The following is a 19051-nucleotide window of genomic DNA, read 5'->3' as shown; positions in this document are numbered from 1 at the left end:
ACTGATGTTCCTGGCAAGTCCCCTGGGGTGGGTGTAGCCCAGCCTGGCTGTCCTGAGCCCATGGATGTTTTTTAAGTGTGCATTTGGCTTTTTTTTAAGCTGGAAAAAATATTTACTTTCTGCTCACAGGAAGGCAAAGCTGGCTGAAGGAGAGCTGTGGCAGGGGGGTTTGAAGGGTCACTGCACAAACCAGCTGCTCATGAGGCCAGAAATAAGAACTTTCTGTACCTTCACACTTGGCCAGGGACAGAGATTTGGCTCTGTCAGGCATTTGGCAATACCTGAACCCCCTTGGTTTGCCTATCTCCTCCTGGCATCTCTTCCTGAGGTTTAGTTACTGATTCTGTGGTGAAATGTGCAGCAAAGTTCTCCACGCTCGTGCTCAGGGGAAGGACTTTGTTTACAGTTTCAGCTGCTTCTTAACTCATTGTCCACACAGGTTTAATTTTAATAGGGCTCCCTTGCTTTTGAAACCTCATCTAGGCTGGTATCACAAAGGAAAAATTCAATTTTTAGGTAATAAATTGATGCATATCTTTGGTGTGGCTGAAGGACAATGGTTGATGTCTTGTGCTTCTCCTACTCCAAAAGGGTTGCTCCCAAATCCAGCCTGTCCATGTGTGCATTTCCCACCAATAATGTGTTTTGGAACAATTTGATAGAGAAATCATAGAATCATGGAATAGTTTGGGTTGGAAGGGACCTTAAAGGTCCTCTTGTTCCAACATTTGACTGAGGGCACTGTTCAGCTCCTGCTTTGCTTCATGTTGAGAGGGTCAGCAGCAACCACAGCAGGGTTTCTAATCAAATTACTTGTGAATTGGAGTTTTTTTGGCTTCTTTCAGTAGTTGTCTTTTCTCTGTGCTTATGATAATACTTCCATTTGCTCATTATAATACTTCAACCTGTGTTTAAATGTAAGCTTTTCCAGTGAGAAGGAGGGGGGCAGGGTTGGTATTTAAAAAGCAGCCTTTATTTTGTAGTGTGCAAGCAAAATTCTTTCCAGTTTGGCATGAAATCCTTTTCAAACAGGCAGAAGGTAGGGGAATGTGCAGCTGGGGGTGGCTGCTGTCATCTCTTGGGCTCTCTCTGTCTGTGACCAAGCCAAGGCAGGTCAAGCCTCTCCTTCCCTTTGTCCCTCCTGCTGGAGCATTAATGGTGTTTCTAGAAAATGCAGCATAAATCCAGTAAAGCACTTAAGCAAGTCCCAGCTTTAGGTGTGTAAGTGGTTTTGGTGGATTGATGCATTTTTAAGTGGGTGGGGGTTTTAGAGGCTTTTGTTTCTTCTCTGCAAGACATGCACAGGCTCTGCCCTGGTGGAGTTCCCTGGAGCAAACCCTGACTTCAGCTCTGGGCAGGTTTGTGTTGTGTTTAACTTCAGGGAGGTGTCCTGGAGGTGCTGGTGTCCACAAACCAGGTGGGAGCTGAGCCAGGCTTCCAAGAGCAGCTCCTGGCTGTGTCCCTCCTGCTGAGTGTGGTGGGCACAGGGCTGGGAGAGCAAAGCAGGGCTGGGCTGAGGCACTTGGCTGCTCCCAGTGGCCACATGGAGTGGGAATTGCTGGTATCAGCTCTTTCTCTCCATCCCTTCAGGATTTTCTGTCCCTTTTTGCCCCTGGAGGTGTCCAAGGTCAGGCTGGGTGGGGCTTGGAGCCACCTGGGGTAGTGGAATAGGCAGGGAGTGGAATGAGATGGGCTTTAAAGTCCCTTCCAACTCAAACCACTCCATGATTTTATGAATACAGTGCTTTGAGAAACGTGATTTTCTCTAAAACCCTTGGAAAAAGCCCTGAAAACTGTTCTGAGTGCCCTGGCAGGGGTAAAGGGTTTTGCTTCAGTCTGCATTCAAACTGCTGCTGTTTGCTCTGCTGCTGTGCTGGAGGAGCAGCTGAGCACGTGGGATCCCACCAGGTGAACTTCAGGAGGAGCAGATGGCTTCTCATGGGCAGCTCCTCACCTGGAGGCCTGGCAGGAGGGCTCCCACCCCTCTGCCCAGTGACAGGGAATCAGCTGGAGCTCAGCACCAGCACTGGCAATCCCAAAATTCCTTCATTTGCTCCAAGGCATGCTGGGGAAATCCCCAAATCTTAGGAGAGGGGCTGGCACTGTGAGGGGGAACAAGAACTTTGCCTTTTGGGGGGGTTCTGCTGCTGCTGCCATGGCTCTCCAGAGATCAGCATCAGAAGGGATTGTCCCTGCCTGTGTGTGGGAGCTGAAACTGAAGCTGAACCTGCCTGGGGTGCAGAACTGGAAAACTCAGTTCCCCCTGCACTATAAATCTTAGAACACAAACCCTGCTGCTTTCCCAGAGCCTGCTCAGTGATGGATTTGAGATGCTGCTCCAGTTGAAGTGTGGGGATTTGAGTCCCTGCAAATCAGAAGATGTATTGGAGATTTAGAAACAGTTAATTTGCTGTTGAGGGATGGATGGTTTTACCAGACAGGACAAAAAAAAAAAAAGGTGCTCCAAGGGCTAATTGGGAGTTTTGAATGGTGGTTTTTGCAGGGAATTCAGATTAATAATAGCATGTCCTCTTGGAATGGGGTGGGAGAAAGCAGCAGTGATGGGAACTGCTGAGTCAGCAGTGGGTAATCCCTCCTGCCCTGGCCAAATCCATCCTGGCTCACAACAAAACCTCCCTCCAACTCTTATTTAGTCCCTGTTTCTGTGATCTGCTTCCCAAGCCCTGCAAAGGCTGAGGTGCACCCTGTGGTGCCCACAGAGCAGCACCTGGGCCTGGGGTGATTCCAGAAGTTGGATTCCTGTGCTCAGAAATGCAGCACAGCCAAAATTCTGCCACGAACCCACTCAGCTGTAGAATCTTATCGTTTTGCTTCTTGTGTATTTGTTTTAAGCAGGCAAATGAGGTGACTGACAGTGCCTACATGGGCTCAGAGAGCACCTACAGCGAGTGTGAGACCTTCACAGATGAGGACACCAGCACGCTGGTGCAGCACGAGATGCACGACGAGGTGGAGACCGACAGCGCCATCGACTCCGCCGTGCACTCGGAGTTCACCGATCCCATCGAGGAGCCGGAGCATGGGTGAGGAGAAACCCCACACAGGGCATGGGGGAGACACAGCCCCAGGGCTTCACACCCAGTTTGTCTTGCTGGAAATTGGGCTGTTCTTCTGATGCCTTGTGAAGGCTGCCCTAGAACAGAGATTTGATGGAGTTAAAGAATAAAGTAGGAATTTGTTAGGAGGGTTCGATGGATGCACCTTGGGCAGCACAAGAGCCCAGCCAGGACTGCACCCAAAATGAACCAAAATGGTCACAAAATGAACAACCAGTCACATTTATAAGTTCTGCTCCATTTGCATATTGGACTTAATTCATCAATTATACCCCCAGCCCATGAAGTCCCATCCTCCTTGTTTTTCTCTCTTCAGTCCATGTTGTTTGTGCTCTTGGGCCTGAGATTTGGATCATTTATCCTTGGTCCCCAGCTAGAGAAGGAATTGTTTAGTCTCCCTGCTCTGTGCAGAGAGCTCACCATCCCCTAATACAAATCCCAGACCCACACACTAAAGCTGTACAGATTATGAAAAATATAAAAGCTGAAACCTGAGGCATCATTTTGTGTTTGTAACAACATGCAAGACCAAAATAGCTCTTCTGGAGGAATAAGGAGAATAATTAGGCTGGTTTGTGTAGGCTGGTTTGGAGCCTAGCCTGGCAATCTCTTTGAGTTAATCGTTGCTTGCCTTGGGAGATCTTCTGTACCCTCATTAGCATCTTTAACCTCTAAAATAACTTCTCAGGTGATCCAAACACCTGAAAGACTTGCAGTTTTTAATCTATCACTTAAGCCAGAAACACAACATATAATTTTCCAGTCAGGAGGGGAACTCGTTCTATTTTTGTTTTCCCTAAAAACATGTGTGCCCTTTGATGTGCAACCACCTCCTGTAATAACTGGTTTGAAACCTCTGCCTGGAGCACAGAAATGTGAGCCAAGATCTCCTTCCCTGGGTCTGAACTGCTGCTGGCAAAACTGCTCCTGGGCCCACCCCATTTTTGGAGGAAAAGTGGGGTTTGGGGTGAAACTGGGATGCTGGCAGGCAGGAGGGCAGGGAAGAAGTCCTTTAGGATCAGAATCACAGAATGGTTTGGGTTGAAAGGGACCTTAAAGCTCATCTAATTCCACCTTCTGCCATGGGTAGGGACACCTTCCACTAGACCAGGTTTGTCCAAGCCCCATCCTGGACATGTCAGTCCATCTGCCAGTGCCAGGTTAGTGCCCCAAGAACACCAATCTACACCAAACCTCTGGAATCCCCTTTGCTTAAGGTCTGTAACACACAGGAAGAGGTTTGTCCCAAAACACAAGGCCCAGAGTTGGTGCTCCAGGGAGTGCTTGCAGCTCTGCTTTTTGGGAGCTCCAAGCTTCCCTCCCACCCCAAAATCCCATCTGGGGACATCACAGAGGCAACAAGCAGCACTAGGCCCGGGGTTGAAAGGGTGCTGTGGATTAGAGCAGAAATGGGATTATCCAGCTGGGCTCTTCTCACTGCAGCAGGCCAGCTCAGTGACAGTTAAATTGGGAGATAATCAGCTGAGAGCTCCCTGCCAGCAGCACGGGGTCCCTGCAGGGCCATGGCAGCCTGCGTGCGCTCCCGCCCGCTGGGGAAGGCAGCCTGCCTGGGATTCACCTGCCTGTAGGTACAGAACTGCCTGGGGACATGGGGAGAGGATTCACCTGCCTGTAGGTACAGAACTGCCTGGGGACATGGGGAGAGGATTCACCTGCCTGTAGGTACAGAACTGCCTGGGGAATTGGGGAGAGGATTCACCTGCCTGTAGGTACAGAATGCCTGGGGACATGGGGGATAGGATTCACCTGCCTGTAGGTACAGAACTGCCTGGGGACATGGGGGATAGGATTCACCTGCCTGTAGGTACAGAATGCCTGGGGACATGGGGGGACAGGATTCACCTGCCTGTAGGTACAGAACTGCCTGGGGAAAGGGGGGAGAGCAGGTGGTCCCCATGCTTGTCAAGGCTGGGGTCAGCAGGACAGGAGGGACAGGATTGTTGGAGAGAGTCCTGAGGAAGCCATAGGGATGCTTCAGAGCCCCTCTGCTCTGGAGCCAGGCTGGCAGAGCTGGGGGTACTCACCTGGAGAGGAGAAGCTCCAGGGACACCTCAGAGCCCCTGCCAGGGCCTGAAGGGGCTCCAGGAGAGCTGCAGAGGGACTGGGGACAAGGGATGGAGGGACAGGACAGGGAATGGCTCCCACTGCCAGAGGGCAGGGATGGATGGGATATTGGGAATTGGGAATTGTTCCCTGTGAGGGTGGGCAGGCCCTGGCACAGGGTGCCCAGAGCAGCTGTGGCTGCCCCTGGATCCCTGGCAGTGCCCAAGGCCAGGCTGGGCAGGGCTGGGAGCAGCCTGGGACAGTGGGAGGTGTCCCTGCCATGGCAGGGGTGGCACTGGGTGGGCCTTAAGGTCCTTCCAACCCACACCATTCTGTTATTCCCTGTTACCCCAGCTGTGGGCTTGGGAAGGTCAGATGTCCTTTGTGCACCCTGTCCAGGCCTTTTCCCAGATTGTTCAATGTGTGCAAATTCCAGGCACCCAAGAACTTGGTTTGATTTTTAGATTTGAAAGGTTTGAAATGGGAACCTGTGGGAGTGCTGAGGGCTGGTTTTGGTGCCATCAGACCTCACAGGAGGAAACCTCTGGTGCTCAGAGTACAGTCCCCCAGTGCAGCTGCTGGGCTGAATCAGCTTCAGCATCACTTCTCAGGTGCTCTCAGAGCTCAACATACCTGAAATGGTTTGAGCTTAAAGCTTGTTTAGGCTGTGTGTACTGAAGATTAGTTGGACTCTGCATCCTGAAGCTGCCTGAGCCTCAAGATGGGAATAGGAAATATAATTTACTGCCTAGGTTGAGGGTTTCCAGGTGCCTGATCAGATCTGCTTCTGTACAGTGCTTATCAAACCACAACCCCAAATTTAGAGTTCTGGGCTTGGGTTTTGCTTCTGAATTATCAATTCCACCCCCTGGCTTCTATTCCTGGAGTGATTTCCACTGCTTTTGGTGAAGGTCTGACTCACCACAGGGATGGATGGGTTCCAGTGGATCCCACTGTGGAATATTGGTACTTCCAAGGGCAGGAGGAGTATGTGCAGATGCCCACAAGCTGGGCTGGATTTATTTGTGGTTAAATAGAGATCTGGAGGGTTGACATGTTTATATTAGCAGGATAAGGGCAAATCCTTCAGATAGAGCAGTTTTTTTGTCATAAATGGCTTATCTGTAATCTTTTTTTCTTTCTGGTTTAGTCCAGCAATCTGCTCATATCCCATTTCTCTCTGCTAGCAAGTGCATGGAGATAAGGGCATAGCCAATACCAATTTCTGTAATAAACCAATATTATTATGATTTTTAGCCTAGAATTTTGGAGAGCAGAGCATTGTTAAACCCCCCAAAACACAGAGCTGTGGCCCTGTGGCTGCTTTCACAGCCCGTTTGTTGCAAATCCCTCCTGCCTTTTCTCCAGCTTAATTTGGAAACTTCCATAGTCCTGGGCAGGAAAGGGGGCTTGGCTTGGTGGGCAGGCCCTGGCACAGGGTGCCCAGAGCAGCTGTGGCTGCCCCTGGATCCCTGGCAGTGTTGGATGGGGCTTGGGGCAGCCTGGGACAGTGGAAGGCGTCCCTGCCATGGCAGGGGATGGAATGGGCTGAGCTTTAAGATCCTTCCAGCCCAAACCATTCCAGGGTTCCGTGTCTCCATGCAATGGAAAGGCTCTTCCAGAGCTTTTCTGTGCTCAGCTGTGTCCCCTCAGGAGCAAGGGACATCCCAGGAGCTGTGCTGGGTGTGTTCAGGGTTTGCACTGAGCTTTAACACGCTGCAGCCTCCTGGCTCTGGTGTTAAAAACACGTGGAGCAGCATTCCCCACTGCAGCATTGTCACACACAGTGTGTTCCCAGCAGGAGCAGGGAAAGGGCTCCTTTGTCTTGCAGGGGGTCTGTCCCAGCTGCCTGAGCCCTCCCCTCCCCAGCACCAATCCCCCAGGGTTATGGGGTTAAAGCCTTGAGAGGATTAGGCAGCAACGAGCAAGTGTGAGCCTGGCACGGGCTGCTGTGGAACTCACAGCATTTGGGATGGGGCTGGGATATGCCCAGCTCTTTCTCTGCCATGACAATCACAGAAATTGGTGTTTTAGTCAAGCAAGGGCTTGTCACCAACCCTGGCCACTGTCCTGCAAGTCTGAGTGTCCCCAGTTGCAGCTGTCAGTGGAAAAACTTGGTTTATTGGGGTAAAAAATCACCATGAACTTCCTAGTGGTGCCTGGGCTGTTTCTGTCCTGTCCTACTCTGCCAAAATGGGCACATCACTCACTTGGACATCACTCCCTTGGTGGGGTGGGTTGACCCTGGCTGGACACCAGGAACCCACCAAAGCTGCTCCATCCCTGCCCTCCAGAGATGGACAGGAAAAGAAAATATAACAAAGGGTTCATGAGCTGAGATAAGGACAGGGAGAAATCACTCATCAAATACCATCATGTGTAAAACAGACTCGAATTTGGGATATTAATTGAATTTATTACTGAACAAATCAGAGCAGGATAATGAGAAGTAAAATCAGACCTTAAAAAATCATTCACCCCCCACCATCCCTCCTTCCCCAAGGCACAGGGAGATGGGAGTGGGGGTTGTGGTCAGTTCATCAAAAATTGTTCCAACCACTGCTCAGGGAGAGGAGTCAGAGTTCCCTTCCCTGCCCCAGTGTGGGTCCATTGCACAGGAGACAGCTCTCCCTGAGCCTCTCCAGCCTGAGTCCATCCCATGGGTTCTCCAGGAACTGCTGCCCTGTGTGTCACTGCTGTGGGGTCACTCCTTCAGGCACAGCCTGGGTCCCTCACAGGGTCACAGATCCAACCAGGACCCCGCTCCAGCATGGGCTCCATGGATCTGCAGGTCCCTGCAGGATCCTGTCCCAGCACAGCTTCCCACGGGCTCACAGCCCCTCTCAGGCACCCCCTGCTCCAGGCCTGGGCTGCTGCAGGGGCTGCAGGTGCATTTCTGCACCTCCCTGCCTTCCATGGGCTGCTGGGACACAGCTGCCTCCCCATGGGCACAGAATCTCGGGGTCATCCCAGGAATCTCAGGGGAATCTCAGCTCTGGTGCCTGGAGCAGCTCTTGGCCCTGCAGAGCTGTTCCTCTCCAGTGTCCTCACCTCACTCTTCTCTGCACTCAGTTCACTGCCCCATCCCTTTTTTGTGTTTTCCCTCTCAAATCTGGTATCCCAGAGGTGCCATTCCTGGTGGGGTCAACCTCAGCCAGCAGCAAGTCCATCTTGGAGCCACCAGGGATGGGCTCTGCTGGACATGGGGGAAACTTCCAGGGATGGGCTCTGCTGAACCTGGGAGAGGAGTCCAGGGATGGGCTCTGCTGAACATGGGAGAGGAGTCCAGGGATGGGCTCTGCTGGACATGGGGGAAACTTCCAGGGATGGGCTCTGCTGGACATGGGAGAGGATTCCAGGGATGAGCTCTGCTGAACCTGGGAGAGGAGTCCAGGGATGGGCTCTGCTGGAATGGGGGAAACTTCCAGGGATGGGCTCTGCTGGACATGGGAGAGGATTCCAGGGATGGGCTCTGCTGGACATGGGGGAAACTTCCAGGGATGGGCTCTGCTGGACATGGGAGATGATTCCAGGGATGAGCTCTGCTGGACATGGGAGAGGAGTCCAGGGATGGGCTCTGCTGGACATGGGGGAAACTTCCATCAGCTTCCCACACTCCCTTGCCAAGTGCAAACCCCATACTCAGAAGGAGGATGTCCTGGATGCAATGCCAAGGCTGCTGTGGCCCCTCTAACCTCTGTCTGTCTGTTCCCCCAGGTCCCACCCCCACGAGCTGGCCCTGGGCTCCGAGCTCAGCCACTCCATTGTCACCGTCATCAGCGGGGAGGAGCATTTCGAGGATTACGGGGAGGGCAACGAGGCCGACCTGTTCCCAGACCCTTTGTGTAATGGGGAAAGCAGCTTTGGCAGCTCCTCCTTCCTCTCTCCCAGGTAATGCCCAGCCCTGGTGCTGCTTCACTCTGCTCTGTGGGACTGGGGTTTCCTTGGGATTTGCCAGCCTGGCAGACTCTGGATCCAAGGGGATAATGGGCTTGGAAGTGGAGGAGGAATTCCCCCCCTCATGGTTCCTTTCCCTGGTCAGTGCCTGTCCTGTGACACCCAGCAGGAGGTGGAAGAGCTGTCTGCATTTCCAGTGTCACACTCTCCCTCACTGAACCTTCCAGGAGAGAAAATCACCTGCAGCTTTACCCCTGATCCTGCAGGATTACTCTAATGGTTTTTCCCTCTTTTATTATTTTGGGCTTTGATGCAATGTTTGGTTGGATTTGCATGAGCTGCAGCAGCATTCCTTCTCTAGGGATGTGCAGAGCAGGAAGCAGGCTGTAGCATTTCCTCCTTGCTTTAGGGTCTGAAACCAGGAAAAAGTCCATTTTCCAGTCTGAGCAGGATGGGCTGAGGAGCTGGTGGGGTGGTACACACCCTATCAATACTTACTGTCTAAAGAAAATTAGTAAAAGCTGGAATATCATCAGTGCTGCAGCCCACAAAGTGTCTGGGATGACAGGTAACACTGGGAATGTGTTCCTGCATTGGAGGCACAACTCTGCCAGCAGGAGTGTTCCCTGCCAGCCACACACCGGTGCTAAAGACAAAAATATACTTCTTTCTCTTTGGAGTGACACATCTGCGCCTTTCTGCAGCCATGTAAACTTCCCAAAACTTCTTTTTTTTCCCATCTTCCTGTTTTTCCCAGCTTCCCAAACCCTTCACGGAGTTTAGACAATTCTGGGTGCACAGGGCTGGCAGGGAAGAGCAGGTCAGGGCTCATCTCTTTTTGGCTGGTGCAGCAGCAATGTTGGAGGTGTTAATGGCAAATAGGAGAGTTGCTGTAAAGAATCCCCAACCTTTCCCTTTAGGAAAGCAGTGCTCCAGCACTGGGATACCCTGCACAGTCTCTGATCCCTGCTTGTCCTTGGCTTGCTCCATACAGGAATGTGGGGCTGGCTGTGCTGGTGCTGTGGCACAGGAAGAACTCTGATTAAAACCCAGCCTTGGTGTTCATTTTTCCTGCCAGCCTCATCCAGAAGGCTCCTGGCAAGAAAATACCCAGCTAAAGGAGCTTTTAAATCTCTTGAACTTTTTCTTTACCATGAGGCCAGAGCTCCCAGTTTCCCCACGCTGACAGTGTTCCAATCTTGCTCTGCCAGGGCAGCATCTCTGCTCTGCTCTGTCTCTGGATCTGATCCACGCCTTATCCCATCTTCCCTGTGCTGGGAGGGGCTCCCTGGGCACGTGGCCACACAGGTTGTGGTGGTTTGTGCTGGAGCTTCTCTGCTGGGGCTTGCTGGGGAGGGAGGCTGCAGATAAACCCTGCAAAGCCTCTGGAGTCAGGAACGTGGGGCTCTTGGAGCTGAAGGATTTCCTCATGCCTCTCAGGCCTAGCCTTCCCTTGGATTATTGTTGTGTGTGTGAAATCCTGCCCTAAACATTCCCTGAGTCTGTGCAGCTCTTCTGACTTTGGGTAGGAAGGGACACAGGGAAGGGCTCCCACTGCCAGAGGGCAGGGATGGATGGGATATTGGGAATTGGGAATTGTTCCCTGTGAGGGTGGGCAGGCCCTGGGAAGCTGTGGCTGCCCCTGGATCCCTGGCAGTGCCCAAGGCCAGGCTGGGCAGGGCTGGGAGCAGCCTGGGATAGTGGAAAGTGTCCCTGCCATGGCAGGAGTGGAGTGGGATGGGCTCTAATGCCCTTTCCCATCCAAATCATTCCATGCCTGAGCAGCCCCAGGGTGTTTAAACACACCTGAGGGGACACAGGCTGTCCCTGGTTAACGGCCACATTACCACAGCCTCTTTCCATTCCAGGAATCTCTAAATGGGAATAATTTCTAGAAATTCTCCTGCCACAACTCTAGAAGATGAAGACAAACCCCAAGAGCCTTCAGGGAACATTGGGGTGCAGTGCTTTCCTGCTCAGTCCTTGTATTCTTCTTTGTGATCTCTCCTCTTGAGCCTTCCCTTCCATATCCATCCAGTGGAAAAGCCTCTTTGCAGTTCTCAGTGGGACATAAAAGGAAAAGCTCCTTGAGCCCATCCCAGCCACCAGGAAGGACCTGGGGAAGGCAAATGATGCTCCAGGAGATGGAGGGAGGCCCAGGGAGGCTCTGTGTTGTACAACCACAGAATGTGCTGAGCTGGAGGGGACCCATCAGCATCCTGGAGTGGGTGGGGACAGCCCAGGGCTGAGCTCTCACCCACTCCAGGGGCAGGGAGCCAGGGCAGCCCGAGGCCAGCAGGATCTGCACACACCCCAGGAGCTGCCAGCCTGGCCTGGGGCTTCTCCTCCACACTTCTCTTCTCATGTAGATTAATGCTGGTTAAATTTGGGTTCCCACCTGGCCCAGGCTGCACCACCTGGGAAGGGAATGCACCCAAGAGCACCCAGAAAAGGGACATCCCTTCCCCCAGGTGCCACACAGCTGCTGTCACCTCTTCCCTGCACAAACCCTGAGCCACAGACCTGTCTGCTGCTGGGAGAAGGTTATCCCAGGGCCACACCTGCCCTGAGGGGCAGAGGGAATGGTTTGCAATTGATTTTTTTTTTTCCCAAGAATAGGAAGAGATGATAATTTGGCATTTGCTGGTGTCCAGCCTGTCTGAGGGGGCTGGGGAATACTGTACAGACAGCACAGCCTCCAGGCCTGACCCTGGGCTGGGGGCTGGGCCAGGGCACCCTCAGGATGCCCCAGGCCAGGAGTTTCTGGTGTGTTTGTGTATCCCAGGATTCACTGCCCCTCCCTGATGCCTGTTGGGTTTATCTTGCTTGTGTTTGCTCACACCTTTACCTGTCTCTCTTATGGAACTGCTTTGGTTTTTCACTATTTAACCTTTCTTTGTTTCACATCCGTGGCTTCCAGAAGCACAGGAAGGGTTTGTGGAGTCTGGCCCCAAATGAACACAAACCATTTGCAGCTGAGAATCCTCTCTGTCCTGCCCAAATCATGAGAAAATATCTCCCAGCTTCCCAAGCTGTGAAATACATACCCCCATGGCCCTTCCCAAATGGCATTCCCTGCAGGAGCACAGCACTGCTGCTGGGCTGTGCTTTGGAGGAGTGAGGTGTTAAACTGCACCTATCCATTTCATCTTGGCTTAAAAGTGAAAAATTTCCAGTGAAAATCTGACTCTCTGCTTTACTAAGGCAGGTCTGCAGCAGCACAGCTGCTCTACTTTTAAAGCATCCCATTGAAAAGTGGGACACTGACCAAAGGATCATGGAATCCCACAATATCCTGAGTGGGAATAGACCCACCAGGATCATCCAGGGCAGCTCCTGGCCCTGCTCAGACACCCCAGCAATCCCACCCTGGACATCCCTGAGAGCATTGTCCAAACACTCCTGGAGCTCTGGCAGCCTCAGGGCTGTGCCCATTCCCTGGGGAGCCTGGGCAGTGCCAGCACCCTCTGGGGGAAGAACCTTTTCCCAAAATCCATTAAAATCCCCCTTAGATTCAGCCCTGGCCCACAGCACCCAGTCCTACAGTGTGCAAGTTCATTCTGCACTTACTGAGGCAAACCAGGAGCATCCTGGGACAGATTGCCTGGAAAATCCTGTTGGAAAATAAACTTTGCAGTGGTGTAGGTTTGTGGGAAGCACTTACCTCACCTGCCCTGGGCTCCTGGGGATTGAGATTGACTCAGGGGTTTGGAAATGTGGGCCAAGCTCAGAGCTGCTGGGAGTCTCTGGAAGGAGAGTGATGGAAATGTTGCTAATTATCAACTATATAAATTCTGTTGAGCAATTACAAATTATCAATTAGCTACATATTGTTATAAACTAGTCTAAATTAGAAATGTTCTCTATATTATTATCAGCATCCCCACATTGGTTTTAATTTGGCTTCGAAAACCATGGTGGGGGGCGACCCCACCTGCCCTGAGATTTTAATTCAAATTTCATACCTCCCACCAAAACCTCCCCTACCTTGAGGTATCCTCAGTATATATAAATTCTATTGAGCAATTACAAATTATCAATTAGCAGCATATTGTTATAAACTAGTCTAAATTAGAAATTTTCTATATATTATTATCAGCATCCCCGCATTGGCTGATAATAATATATAGAACATTTAATTTGGCTTCGAAAACTATGGTGGGAGGCGACCCAACCTGCCCTGAGTTTTTTAATTCAAATTTCATATCTCCCACCAACAATTCCCCTACCTTGAGGTACCCTCAGTATATATAAATTCTATTGAGCAATTACAAATTATCAATTAGCAGTATATTGTTAAAAACTAGTCTAAATTAGAAATGTTCTCTATATTATTATCAGCATCCCCACATTGGTTTTAATTTGTCTTCGAAAACCATGGTGGGAGGCGACCCCACCTGCCCTGAGATTTTAATTCAAATTTCATAGCTCCCACCAACAATTCCCCTACCTTGAGGTACCCCCAGCTTGTGGAAGCCACGGCTGCAGCTGCTCCCTGTGCCTTCTGTGCTGTTGACATGACCCTTGTGATCTCTCTAGCACCAATCCCCTCGCTGCCAAACTGCACAGCATTCTCGCAGATGAAGCTTTTGAGTTTTACTGTAGCCAGTGCCACAAACAAATCAACCGCCTCGAGGATCTCTCTGCTCGCCTCAATGATCTTGAGATGAATAGGTAACTGGATGTGCATGGCCATCCCAGCCTGGGAAGGATGTTCTGCCTGGGGAGGCTCTCCTTGTCTGCAACAGCTTTTCCCTCTGTGTGCTGGTGGGGAGGGGATGAGTTTCACCCAGCCACAGGAGGCTCTGGAGGTGTTTGAGGTGGTGGGGAGCTCATGGAGGGTGAGCAGGAGGAGCCTTTGATGCTGGCAGACAAGGAGAGCATTCCCTGCTCTTTGCATGCCTGTGCATGGTGGGTTCCATGGGAGCAGTGAGCTGCCCATGTGTCACTACAGGACACAAAACAACACAACATGCACACACTGCTGTTCTCAAGGTGAGAAAAGGGGAGTTTATTTTCCGACTCTAACATTTATAGATTTCTAAAAAAGTGCCAGTGGATTGGAGGGTGACAGTGCCACCTCTCCAATGACACTGGACAAACTAACAGTCTATCAGATTTTTCTTCTTTTGTAAAAGAATGCAAGCCAATAAGTTATTTACAGAAAGTGGGCGAGAAAGTTCATTACAAGAATGTAAACATCAGAAGGCTTAGAAAATCTTAAAAAATCAGGGTGACAGCCATGCACAGTATTTCTGTCACCAAGGAAAGACTGGGAGTGGTGTGCAAGGGCAGGAACAGCCCATCCTCCTGCTGCAGGAACAACCTGAAGGCATCAGCCTGCTCCACAAGGAGCAGTAAAGTCTCATCTCACCCAGCTTCACCCACAGCCTGCCCACCCTGGTGTCACCATGGGCTGGGGAGATGTGACAGACACCAGGAACATCAGGAGGTTTTGGATGGAGTTTTGGAGGTCTCCCAGGCAGCAGCTGGATGTGGTGTCTGACTAGTGGAGAGGGATTTCTGCCTGTTGATTTGTTCATTCAGAGCTGGTTGCAGCCCTCTGGGTGGAAGGATGGTGGCATTGGTGATAAATCTTTCTTCTCCTGGCTGTTGTGGCTATTCAGACCTGGTGTCTGTCATGTTCTTGGTCTCTGTCTGTCCTTTGCAGGGACAGTGTGATCTGGGAGCTCTCCTGGTCTATAGGAAGAGAACTGCAAAACAAATAGGAGCTTGAATTTCATTCTTTTTAATGAGAAAAAAGGTCTCTCCCTTTGTTTTTCTTGGCTAAATAGTTGGTTTTGCTGTTGGAGGCCTTGAGGGTCAGTGATGGGTCTCAGGTTATGCAGGTATTAAGGAGAACACTGGTTTTCCCTGGAAGCCCCACTCCATTTCAGGTTTTCTCCCCCACATCTACCTAACACCTCAGAGCCTCCTGTGATGGGTGGGATTTCCTGTGGAGCTTCTCTGTCCCATCATGGCGGGAATTCCACAGGCTTTGGTTTGCCCTGTGAGTAGGTGCAATTCCTCCATCTGTGTTCAGGGCTCACCAAGTGCTCATTTACTGGGAATACATTCCAAGGGCCTGTGTGGAAGGGGCAGTGTCCCCTGTTTGTGTGCTGTGGATGGGAAGTGTCCTGTGCAGTGTGTGGGACATGCAGGACCTGCTGCTCCTCCCTGCATCACCACTGATGTGAGGCCCTTAGAGAGGGGACAAGTCCTGGAACAGCAGGAACTGGACCAAAATCTGGGACAAGCCTGAAGACACCTCCTCCAGGGGATTCTGGCAGCTGGGATGAAGCCCAAAGCACCCCAGAACAGCCTCACTCATAAGAACTGTGGACACACAGACAGTGTTTTATCCTTGGAACAAACTGGGGAGCTTGCTCCCAGCATTGGGGTGCAGCCTGGGAAAGCAGGGAAGACTCCTCCAGGAGCTTGGCATGAAGTCTTTGTGCCTCTGTTTTGTTCCAGTGCCCTTGCTGGTGTCTCAGCCTTTGGACACTGCAGGTGCCATTGCTTCCCCAGGAGATTTTTCCAGAGGAAAATATTTTCCCCCCAGTGCTGGGGCCATTCCTTACAATTCCTGGCAAACACCAGGCCCTGACCTCCTCCCCTTGGGCGCCGAGCTGCCTTGAAGCCCAGCCAGCAGCAGCTCTTGTGCTCCCTGGAAGTCTGGGATTTGAGGATGCACTTTGACCCAGGGCTGGTCACCCTGACAACAGCCCCCAGTCAGGTTTGGGGGTTACTTTACAAAGCAAATTGTCCTAAGCTATTTTTAATCCCTCCTTCGAAGAACTCGTGTTGCAGCTTCAGGCAGGAGTGGACTTCCAGAGGATTTTATTTGTTATTTTTTTCCTAAAACTGAGCTAAGCACCAGGGAATGCAGCTGCTGCTTCTTGGACTGGAGCTGAGTGAGGATTTGGTGTGGCCCGGTGGCATCTTGTGACACCAGCGTGGGTGGAAGATGAGGAGTGAGATCCAAGCCCTGTCCACTTCCCCAGCACCAGTCAGGAGCAGAAGACTGGAAGGAGCATCTCAGCAAGGAGCTGCTTGTGGAAAAGGCTGGTTCTTCTCAGCAGGAAGAGCCTGCAGCCTGTCCCCTGCAGGTGGGACACGGTGACACAGCCCTTGGCTGCTCGTCCTGTGGTGACACTGATCCCTGACCGCTGTGGCATGGTGGCAGCTGGCTCAGACATGGATCCAAGGAGTGATTCCTGTCGCTTATCCCTGAAAAGGAGAGAAAGCTCATCCCCCTCCCCAGCCACTGCAACAGTGCCATGCTCAAAATCCAGACAGGGACACCACCAACAGCTCCTAAAGCCTCTGGGCTAGGAGCAGGCAGCATCTCCTGGTGACCCAGAGCCCAGCAGTGGCATGGTGGCTGTGGAAGGGCAGGAGGATGGATTGATCAGTGGGATCATGGCAGAAGGATGGATGTGCTGGTGTTGCCCAGTGCAGGGGAGCTCTGGGGGTGGCAGGGTGGCCTGGGGAGCCCTGGGTGCAGGACATGTGGCTCAGTGTGCCATCAGCACCGGGCTGCAGCCGCCCCAGGCTCCCTGCTATTCTTAGCTCTTTCCTTGGGGATCAGTTTTCAGGCAGGGATCAGCAGGAGAGCAGAGCGTGGCAGGGGGCAGCGAGCTCTCCTCCAGCATTATTCCATGTGCTTTGTTATTCCTTGTTCTTCAGCACAGGAGTGGCCCCTCTCCTGCCCTTCCCAGGGGTTTGGGGGTGCATGCCAAGGGCTCCCTGCCAGAGCAGAGGATGTGCCCCGGATTCCATGCAGTTTCCTGTTTCCCTGGCTCTCCACTGTCAGCTTTTCTAACTCTTTCCTGTTTTTTCTTCATTTTGCAGCCCCAATAAAAGACTTTCCAGCAAGAAGGTGGCAAGGTAAGCTCATACTCCTGTTGTTGTTTGCTTGATCCGTGTGAGCTGCCGGCTCCATGGAAGGAAAACTCAAAATAAGCTTGGAGGGTTGTATTTCTGGATATATTCCATAGTGCTGGGGAAAAATAGGTTTAATTCTGAGATCTTTTTTCTGGAATGGGGGTTTCTCACTTGTGCACACAGCTGGAGGCTGCTGGCAACCTGATTCCTTCCAGGAAAAATGGGGGGGCTTTTCCTCATGGTCTGTCCTGCCAGGGCCATAGCAGGGGGCACATGGAGCAGGGAAGGAGTCTCTACAAGGACATACCCCTCTGGGATATGTCCCAGTCTGGGATCCCTCCCAGTATCACCGTGTCTGTAGAGTTCTGCAGGACCAGACCAGTCAGTTCCCCCACCTGGAGGGATTCTCCAGCACCCCCAAAATTCCAGTTGCCTCAGACATCTCTTGGTCCTGTTTCACTTCATTCCATGTCCTCCTCAGCACTTGGCTTTGTGGGAGCAGCTCCCCCTGCTCAGTCAGGGACTCTGGGACACCTGGGTGGGCTGCAGATGGCTCTGATTGAATTTTAACCCTGGTTTAGCCCTGGTTTAAACCTAGGTTTAATGCTGTGCTGCTTCTGTCCTGCACAACCACCTTGTGTGATGTCAGTCACCTTTTCTGTGTGAGCATATCCCCAGGGATATTGGATGTACTGGATATATCTAGGCAGATCTCTGGAGCACAGGGTCCTTCCCTCCCCTCTCAGTGTCACCTGGTGCTCACCTTTCCTCTCCCAGCTCCCCCATCCCTCCTATCCCATGCCATCCTGATTTTAAGGATAAACTGACACTTACCTCACTGTTCTGCCTCTGCCACACTCAGGAGGGAGATTTCCCTCTGCTCTTGTTGGATTTCTCCCTGCAGCAGGACAGGGACACTGTGGAGGAGCAGGGAGCCCAGTTGGGGAATGTTGCTGTTCCTGACACTCTCTCTGCTCCCTGTGCTGACCAAGCAGCTTCCCTGCACCTCTTCCTCCCACTGTGCTCTCACACCTTTCCCTTCTCCATTTTTCCTGCACTCAGCAATCTCCCCTGGCACAATTCCCCTCCTGGAAAGGAAGCAGAACCTTGATATTACATTTCCTACTTCCACTCATCTTACTTTCTAGAGCTTTGTTAAAAACACTGGCAGGAAGGAGGGCTGAGGGGAGCAGCCTGTCCCAGGTTTCCTGTTTTAGGACTCGTTTTTGTCCCGTGCCTAGCACAGATAATTTTGGGAGGATTTGAGTTAAACTTTTGTGAACAGAGATACCCTATCTTATGGGGGATTGAGCCCTCCTGGCCCTTTGCTTTTCTGAGGCAGCAATGTGTGGGCTTGTGTAAATATTAGTTAATTCAAGAGCAGTCAGGTTTGGTTTGTGATAAGGAGGGAGATAACAGGGTTTTGCCCAGCCAGATCCTTAAGCTCAGCCCAAAGCAAATCCTTTGTTGCAGATACTGTAATTAGTGAATAATCCCAAAACATTTGCTTTTGGAAAATTGATTTTATTTTGGTAAGAGCTCTTTCCTCATTTTTCTTATCCGGGTTCTGCTCGTGCCAAGAAATCTCAGCTGCTTAAGCCCTGTTGTGCTTGGCACCATTTAAATGACAAATGTGCCTGAGACTTTAAAATCTAAATATAAACTGAGGGTGAGGATGTAAAATCAGGCTGTGGTCTCTTGGTAAATGCCAGTTGTGCTTAGTGAGTCCTGGCATGAACACACTGTGGAGTGGGAGGATTTCAAGAGCCAATGGTACAAATTCCTGGGAGCAACAGAACTTTAAAGAGACCTCTGGGGTTTTGTCATCCATCCTCTGCTCAGAGCAGGAGAGCAAAGTGTTCTTCTCCTGCCTGGGGTGCCAGGGCTGGAACACACCCCCTTTCCAGGGCAGATCCACAGCCATGCTGAGGGAGCAGCCCCTCTCCAGGGTGTCCTTTGGTTTGTCACAAAGCTGGGGACGCCGAGCAGCCCCTCCTAAGGGTGTCCTTTAGCTTGTCACAAAACTGGAAACACCAAGCAGCCCCTCCTCAGGGTGTCCTTTAGCTTGTCACAAAGCCGGGGACACCGAGCCGCCCCTTCTCAGGGTGTCCCTGGCTTTGTGACAA

The 19051-nt window shown here is 51.6% G+C and overlaps 1 protein-coding gene across 3 annotated transcripts in view; it reads left to right on the top strand.

The window, feature by feature from the left end:
- RAB11FIP3 (RAB11 family interacting protein 3) overlaps positions 1–19051 on the top strand; it is an 80800-nt gene that overhangs the window by 50927 nt on the left and 10822 nt on the right. For 2 of the 3 annotated variants that reach the window (XM_058816108.1, XM_058816110.1), the window contains 4 exons: positions 2857–3044; positions 8859–9032; positions 13578–13712; positions 16893–16928. In XM_058816108.1, coding sequence (XP_058672091.1) covers positions 2857–3044; positions 8859–9032; positions 13578–13712; positions 16893–16928 — 533 coding nt within the window. The remainder of the gene's footprint in view (positions 1–2856; positions 3045–8858; positions 9033–13577; positions 13713–16892; positions 16929–19051) is intronic. The other variant, XM_058816109.1, reaches the window with a different exon arrangement.

The sequence above is a fragment of the Ammospiza caudacuta genome, chromosome 17 (assembly GCF_027887145.1).
Source record: "Ammospiza caudacuta isolate bAmmCau1 chromosome 17, bAmmCau1.pri, whole genome shotgun sequence".
Lineage (NCBI taxonomy): Eukaryota > Metazoa > Chordata > Aves > Passeriformes > Passerellidae > Ammospiza > Ammospiza caudacuta.
The sequence above is the reverse complement of the archived record's forward strand: the minus strand, read 5'-3'. Positions and strand labels throughout refer to the sequence as shown.